Source organism: Muntiacus reevesi, chromosome 1 (assembly GCF_963930625.1).
Source record: "Muntiacus reevesi chromosome 1, mMunRee1.1, whole genome shotgun sequence".
In the NCBI taxonomy this organism is placed as follows: domain Eukaryota; kingdom Metazoa; phylum Chordata; class Mammalia; order Artiodactyla; family Cervidae; genus Muntiacus; species Muntiacus reevesi.
In genome coordinates, this window is record NC_089249.1 from 70561575 (window position 1) to 70570026 (window position 8452).

General features: G+C 53.6%; 1 protein-coding gene across 3 annotated transcripts in view; it reads left to right on the forward strand.

Moving 5' to 3' along the window:
* OLFML2B (olfactomedin like 2B) overlaps nucleotides 1-4381 on the forward strand; it is a 44925-nt gene extending 40544 nt beyond the window's left edge. For all 3 annotated transcript variants that reach the window (XM_065946730.1, XM_065946738.1, XM_065946746.1), the window contains exons 7-8: nucleotides 2606-2782; nucleotides 3298-4381. In XM_065946730.1, the coding sequence (XP_065802802.1) occupies nucleotides 2606-2782; nucleotides 3298-3899 (779 nt within the window). In that variant the 3' untranslated portion in view covers nucleotides 3900-4381. The remainder of the gene's footprint in view (nucleotides 1-2605; nucleotides 2783-3297) is intronic.
* The last annotated feature ends 4071 nt before the right edge of the window (nucleotides 4382-8452 follow it).

Consider the following 8452-nt stretch of genomic DNA (forward strand, 5'->3'; position numbering starts at 1 on the left):
CCCACTCAGCGCCAGGGAATGAGATATTTTCCATCAGCCCTCTGCTGCCCAGGCTCAGCGAGATTCTCCTGTTTTATTGTCTCGAGCAGATGAGCTCAGTTGTGGGGGAATGAGGCTTTGGCTGGTAGGCTGTGCTGTTTGTCTTACAGAGACCGAAACCTTCCCCTCTCTGTCAGATCAGGACCTAATAAACCCCACACAGAGATGCCTGAACCCTGCCAATTGCACCCAACTGCGGGGCCTGCCTGGGAAACAATGTTTATCCTGCTTTCAGACGCCTGGCTGCCCCAGGCTCGGGGCCAAGGGCACAGCGCCTGCCCCGTCCTGCCAGCTCAGACCACTAATGGGGGAGCAGGAGGGATGGAACAGATTGAAATAGTTTGGAAACAGGGGTGGCCTGGAGTTTAGAGAGCCCTGAATCTGAACCGAGGGCTCTTGCTCTTTGGACCTGTGTGAGTGTCAGGGGCAGATTCCTCTCATCGCTGTTGCCTGTCCGTGAGCCAGTGTTGATGGCAGGTGAGGGAGGGGGTATTCTGCTGGTCCCAGCTGCCAGGAGGAGGAAGAGTGTGAAGTCAAAGTGTTAGCTGCTCATTCATGTCTGACTCTTTGCGACCCCATGGACTGTAGCTCACCAGGTTTCTCTGTCCATGGAATTCTCCTGATAAGAATACTGGAGTGGGTAGCCATTCCCTTCTCCAGGGGATCTTCCTGGCCCAGGGATCAAACCCGGGTCTTCTATACTGTAGGCTGATTCTTACCATCTAAGCCGCCAGAGAGGAGGAAGTTGTAAAAGCTGGATTAATCTGCTTTTCCCACTGCCCTCTCTTCCCATCTCCTTCATAACCCATTAGTGCAGAGACAAAAAGAGCAAAGAGCAAAAATACATGCTCTCAGTAAGCGGTCACATGTTATTTTAGTATCGTTCGGGGCCATGTTCAATATAATAATACTGCATAGTAAGCATGCAGGCAGGCTTTCGATTTGATTTACAACCCAGCATGGCTATGGGGCTTCCCAGTGGTAGAGAATGGGGCACAGTGGTAGAGAATCCACCTGCCAATGCAGGAGATGCAAGAGATGGGGTTCTGATCCCTTGGGCACGAAGATCCCCTGGAGTAGGAAACAGCAACTCACTGCAGTATTCTTGCCTGGAAAATCCCACGGACAGAGGAGCCTGGCGGGCTACAGTCTGTGGGATCGTAAAGAGTGGAACACGACTGAGCAACTGCGCATGCGCACACACACATGCGTGCACACATGCACGCACGCACGCACACACGCATGCACACATGCACACACGCACTCACACGCACGCACATGCACGCACACACGTGCACACACATGCACACACGCACACGCGCGCACACATGCACATGCACAAACGCGCACGCACATGCACACACACATGCACACGAATGCACGTGCGCACACACACACACGTGATCCTAGCGGTCTTTGAGGACGTCTCATGGGGTCACCCAGGAGGGCGTGGCAGAATGCCTGTCCTATTAAAGCAGACCTGACCTTTGAAGGAGGCTCCTACAGCCCAGAACAAGCTCCTTATGTGGGAACTTGGTCCCAGGCCTCTCCAGTTCCCAGAATGGGGTCCTGGCACCCTGCTCACAGGGGCGTAGGCTTGAGGACAGCTCTCTAGGATCCAGCAGGTGGGGCTCAGGACATGACATCCCCTGCACAGTCAGGGCTGGTCTCTACTGCTGGTCTGGGCCAACCTCCTTTGGGCAGCCCAGTAACTGGTGAAGCTCTATGTTCCTGGTCATGCAGAGCCCTCTCCTCTGGTCACCTTTCTCATGCTGCCGTGTATTCATCCGAGTTTCAGAGCATCTGCTCAGTGCCTATGGCCTGTCAGACACTGTGTCTGAGGCCCAAGGACACAAAGGGAGCCACAGCCCCTACCCCCTGGGGTTTATGGTTGAGGTGGGGATGGGCATTGAATCAGGAGAGAGATGCACAGGCATTGTCAAAACAGAGGATGACATGTCCTGTAAGAGAGGTGCATTCACGATACTGTGGGAGCAGGATGGAATCCAATAGGGCGATAGAATGGTTTTTCAAAGGAGAAAGTGGTGTCAGAAAAGCACATGGGAGCTTAGATCCCTGAGGGATGAGTTCGTAGGACTGAGAAGAGGTTAGCAGGAGCAAAGCGTGGTGGCATGAGTGTGAACAGGATGGTGGCAGTAGACGGCTCCATAAGAGTAGACTATAGGATGAATACGGGGCTTCCCAGGTGGCGCTAGTGGTAAAGACCCTGCCTGCCAATGCAGGAGACAGAGAGATGCAGGTTCGATCCCTGGGTCGGGAAAATCTGGTGTCAGAGCTGGCACCCCCTCCAGTATCCTTGCCTGAAGAATTCCATGGACAGAGGAGCCTGGTGGGCCATGGGGTCCCAAAGGGTTGGACACAACTGAGTGACCGAGCGCTGCTTCGATAGATGAGAGGAAGAGCAGGGGAGCAAACATCTGCTGTCACACAGGCCTATAGAAGCCTGTGGAGGAGGTCAGACTCCAGGAGGGGCAGCCAGCAAGGGTCTTAGGGGTGGGGCATTCTTTGATCATCCTAACCCCTCCATCCACCTCTCTTCCATCAGGAAGGTGCAAGGATACCCTCTCCACCATCACAGGGCCGACTACACAAAACACATATGGGCGGAATGAGGGGGCCTGGATGAAGGACCCCCTGGCCAAAGATGAGCGGATTTATGTAACCAATTATTACTATGGCAACACCCTGGTAGAGTTCCGGAACCTGGAGAACTTCAAACAAGGTACGTGCTACAGGTCCAACTCAAGGGAGGGTCTTCCTTCTCCACTGTCCTCTGTTTTAATCATGACCAGATCACCCATGGTGGAGACAGTGGAGAAGAAGGGCAGAAGCTTCTTCTGATGGTTAAAGGAACTTCTAGCAATAGGATGTCCCTCTCCCATGCCCCCTTTCATCTTCCAGCCCCTGAGACATGGGACAACCTGAAGTCTGGTCCAGAAGACAGCAGTGATACATCTTCCCTTTCCCGTGGTCCTTGACTGTTTACAAACCATGTTCATGTGTGTTAGCATCTGGATCCTTGAAGTAGCTCAGTGAGGAGAGTGGGAATTGTCATTTATAAATGACAGATGAGGGCGCCTCACAGAAGTAGGAAGTGGCAGAGCCAAGACACAAACCCAGGGCTCCAGGCCCCAGGCCCGTGGCGCACCCCTCCCTTTGGGCTGCCCCCCCTCCCCCCGCCTGGCGGGTGTCACTGCACCCTCGCCCTGAAGCCTCCTGCCTTCTCACCGCCCGCAGGTCGCTGGAGCAACTCCTACAAGCTCCCCTACAGCTGGATTGGCACAGGCCACGTGGTGTACAACGGCGCCTTCTACTACAACCGGGCCTTCACCCGCAACATCATCAAGTACGACCTGAAGCAGCGCTACGTGGCTGCCTGGGCCATGCTCCACGACGTAGCCTACGAGGAGGCCACACCCTGGCGGTGGCAGGGCCACTCGGACGTGGACTTTGCTGTGGACGAGAATGGGCTGTGGCTCATCTACCCGGCCCTGGACGACGAGGGCTTCAGCCAGGAGGTCATCGTCCTGAGCAAGCTCAACGCCATGGACCTGAGCACGCAGAAGGAGACCACGTGGCGCACGGGGCTCCGGAGGAATTTCTACGGCAACTGCTTTGTCATCTGCGGGGTGCTGTATGCTGTGGACAGCTACAACCAGCGCAACGCCAACATCTCCTACGCCTTCGACACCCACACCAACACCCAGATCGTCCCCAGGCTGCTGTTTGAGAATGAGTACTCCTACACCACCCAGATAGACTACAACCCCAAGGACCGCCTGCTCTATGCCTGGGACAATGGCCACCAGGTCACCTACCACGTCATCTTTGCCTACTGACACCCCTGTCCCCACAAGCGGAAGTTCAGAGGGGCTGCTGGCACCTTGTGTGTGTGTGTGCGTGTGCGTGTGCGTGTGTGTGCATGTGTTGTTTAAAAAATATATATTATTTTGTATAATATTGCAAATGTAAAATGACAGTTTGGGTCTATTTTTTCTATGTGGATTGTAGATCGATCCATTCATGTATGTGCTGGTCTCACCTTCCATGGTTTATATTTTTGTGCAAATCAACTTCTCCTTTCGACCAGTAACCACCTTCCTTCAAACCCTCGACCCCCTCCAGCTTCCTGATCTCCATCTGAGAAGGTTTTGTCATCAGGGTCTTGCAGGCAGATGGCACCAGGAGCAGGAGTGAAGGAGGCAAGAAAGAAGTGCTAAGGGGCGGGAAAATTGTTTTATGTATTGGAGAAGTTTTTGAAAAAAAAAAAAACAAACAAACAGAAAAAATTGCTTTTTTTTTTTTTAAATAAAGAAGAAATTAAAAATCACCGCAAATGCGTTTTTCTTTAGCGCAGCTATGTCTGACGGGATTATATGCCTCCCCCAGAAGGCAATGAGTCTATGTTTCACAGAACCATCCTCATGCTGAGCTGCCCCCAGGCAGCTCCTTCCCCTCCCAATGTGGGGCTCCGTTGCAGGGTTGGGGGGTGAAATTTGGAAAGAGCTTACCCCCGTGGCACTTGCTTTGTGGCATTGATCCCTCCCCGGCTCTTCCACTGTCACACCAGCTTCCTTGATCTGTTCGGCTTTTTTTCTAGTCATTGCCCAAGATGTAGGAACCTGTTCATTCCTTAGTCTTCCTCCTTGTAGTCTGGTGGTTGGCACCATTGCAAATATAAAGCTGAGTGTGACCTTCACCCTGTACTTCTTAAGAAGCTTACAAACAATCAATTTCCCCCTTTCCCACAGTCCTCTCCTCCGCCGATCCTGAACATTCACACTCAGCCAGCCTTCCTTCCCAGCTTCCCCACCAGAGGAAAGGCCTTCTTCTGAAACAAGGCCCCTGAGGGAGCTGGGTAGACCTGCCATCCCTCCCCATGCACACGTGTAAGTGCCTGCTGCCCACAAGCAAGCCCTTTCCTCCACGTGACACAAATCAGGAGACAGAAGCCTGGGCAGAGAGAAGCCCAGTGACAACCAGATGCCGGCCGAGGTGATCACGGAGCGGGCCAACTTCAGTGTCAGCGCGGCCTGGTCCTCCAGGCGGTCCTCCATCGCCGCCAGCCCCAGCCACCCACCCCAGACCGTGCCAGGCAGCCCTTCCCAGACACCATCAGAGGGGTGGAGCCACAGACCCTGGGAGCAGCACCGCAGGCAGTTACAGAGACGGGGTGCTCTTGAGTGTCCCCCTTTCCAAGGAGGCTTGGGGCCTGGCTGTGGCTCTGTTTGACCTGGCCTTGGAGGGACATCTTTCTCCCGAGGTTGTGGGTGGTAGGCAGAACCCAAGAATGATGTGGGGAGGCAGTCAGGTCACCACACTGTCCCCACCCTGCACCATCTCTACCTCCAACCCCATGGAGGGAGCAGCTGCTGCCTGCTGAGTCCTAGAGCACAGACACCTCACCGCCTCGTCCCCCCAACGCCCAGTCATCCCCTCTCTGCACAGTGGGTGGCTTCCACCCCCACCCCGATAGCAGCTTCCTCCACTTAGACCATTCTAAATAACGAAAATCCAAATGACTTCACTTTGTCTTGGGGCTGTTTGGGTCAAATTCTCCCGAACAGATGCCAGTGCCTATCTGGCTTGGAGGCAGCAGCAGGGCTTACAAGCCGGACACGGTGTGTCCGGGGTTCAAAAAGACTTTGATGGACGAAAATGGGGGTAGAGTTGCCCACGTGCAGAGGCCTTGCCCAGCTAGAGGAGAGAGAAGCTTTTCCTGCCTAGACTCTGGCCCTTCTGCCAGGTCCCGGTTGGAAACCATAGCAGAGTCAGCATGAGCCCCAGGTTGGGCTGCTCTGAGGGAATGGGGTAAGCCACCAGGAGAGTCACTGGTGGGGAGCTCACATCTTATGGAAATGTTTATCCATCCATCTGTCTATCCAGCCAGCCATCCACCACCCCTCACCCCATACCCATCCATCTGCTTCCCAGGTGGCTCAGTGGTAAAGAAGCTGCCTGCCAACGTAGGAGATGTAGGAGACGCAGGTTTGATCCCTGGGTCAGGAAGATGCCCTGGAGGAGGAAATGGCAACCCACTCCAGAATTCTTGCCTGGGAAATCCCATGGACAGCGAAACCTGGTGGGCTACCCCAGTCCATGGGGTCGCAGAAATCAGACACGACTGAGCGTGCTCACATGCTCACCAGACTCCCAGACGAGGGCTTGTCACCTCGGGTGCACCCAGCCCTCCGGGGACCGCACTGCTGGGTGGCCCAGAGCCCAGTGCTGGTTGCGGCCCCTCTCCTGTCTGTGCCTGAACCACAGCCTTCGCGCTTTGCTGATCCAGACGAGGCCAGGACCTCCGAATCTGCCCACCCCTCAGGTCTCTGCATCAGCCTCCTGAGGGTTGGGTTGCCCTGCCATGTCAAGAAAGGAAGGTCTCAGACTTCAACTTTCCAGGGCAGACTGGCCTTCAGGGATAAGCCTTAGGAACAAGCAATGGGGATCAGCAGGATGTGGTCAGGGATGAGGAAGGGCCCCTGCTGCTATGGAAAATAATTAGTTCTGGGAGGCCTGGCTCAGAGGTGCAGGTGTAGGGGTCCTAGGACATGAGCCGTGTTCCCTGAAAAGCCAGAGCCTGGGCTGAGGAGCCTAAAGGCTGGAGCGGCAGAGCAAGGACCAGGCAGCCGTATCGCCTACGCCAAAGGAGTAACCATCCGAGGCCTGGATCCACGGGCCCCGGATAGGGCTGGTCAGCAGGCAGGAAGGGCAGCTGCCCACCTCCTTGGTGACTCTGGGATCAGGCTCCAACACGGTCACTCATGTGGCTCCTTACCCGAGCATCAGTTTTCCTGCCCTGGCTCCCCTGAGCTCCTCCCGGCCCCTCTGTCAGGGAACTCCCCCTGCTGGGAGAAACAGCCCCTGGGGATGCCAGCTGCAGCCTGTCTGGGCGATCTACTTGCCCAGTTGAAATGCCCACTCAGGCCAGGTGAGGATCTGCTCCCCAGGTACCTCCCACACGCCGGAAGGAGGAAGCAGCGGAAGGGGTGACCTCAGGCCTGAAGCTGGGTGGTCGGAAACAGTTCCCCTGAGCACACCCAGGACTTCTCCAAGCAGCTTTCTCATCGCGGGACTGAGTTTCACAAACATGAAGAATTAGAGAAGGAGTTTTTCAGAAAGTTGAAGAGGTGGAGAAACAGCCAGGTAGGTACCGACCCTCCTGGCCTTCCCCTCACCTGTGAAAGGAAGGGGGATCTTCCAGCTCTCGGATTTGCCAAGCCTTCTCTGAGCTTTGGAATCCCTCACCTAACCTGGGGCATTTTTTAAAAACTTATTTATAATTGGAGGATAATTGCTTTACAACGTGGTGTTGGTTTCTCCCATCAGCAGCGTGAATCCGCCCTAGGTGTGCATCTGTCCCCTCCCTCCTGGGCCTCCCTCGCACCCAGCCCACCCCCGCCCCCCGCCCGCCCCTCTAGGTGGTCACAGAGCACCAGGCTGAGCTCCCTGTGTTATACGGCAACTTTCCACTAGCTGTCTGTTTTACATCTGGTAACATATGTTTCAATGCTACTCCTCTCTCTACCCTCTCTCCCCACCACCCTCACTGTATCCACAAGTCTGTTCTGTCTGAATCTCTATTCCTGCCCTGCAAATAGGTTCATCAGTACCATTTTTCTAGATCCTACATATATGCATTAATATATGACATTTGTTTTTCTGCATAATGGGCACTAAGTTTATCCACTTCAGTTCAACTGACTCACATTCATTCCTTTTTATGGCTGAGTAATACTCCATTGTGTATATGTACCACAACTTCTTTATCTATTCATCTGTCAATGGACGTCTAGGTTGCTTCCATGTCGTGGCTATTGTAAATAGAGCTGCAATGAACATGTGGATACATGTGGGGTTTTTTTGAATTATTAACCTGGAGCATTTTAATTGCTTGATACTGATGGGAAAACAGATTTACTTTTGTTTTCCTATTAAAGTATTTTCCAACAGTATCATTTTCAAAAGTGGAGAAAAATATGACTAACAATCTATACATTATTTTTGCATTCATCTGTTCATGTTTACATGTATTCATTCAACAAATATTCACGGAGCCCCCACTGGGGAACCTGAGTGACCAAGTCAAAGTGCCTGAGCTCAGGAATCTTATATTCTGAAGTGGAGGAGAGAAAAGGAATGTATTTATGTGTGTTATGATGGGTGGCAATAAAAATAAAGCAGGGAAAGAATATAGAGAAACCAGGAGGAAGAGAGGGAGTGGCTTCTTGTGTGGGGAGGTTAGAGAAAGTCTCTGTGATGTGGGGACATTTGGACAGAAGCAGAAGACAGCAGGACTGAGCATGCAGACCTCTAGAGGCTGACGGCAGACCACAGGACCAGCAAAAGCCCTGCAGCAGCCCCTCTCAACAGCACCAGCCCACAGCAATTA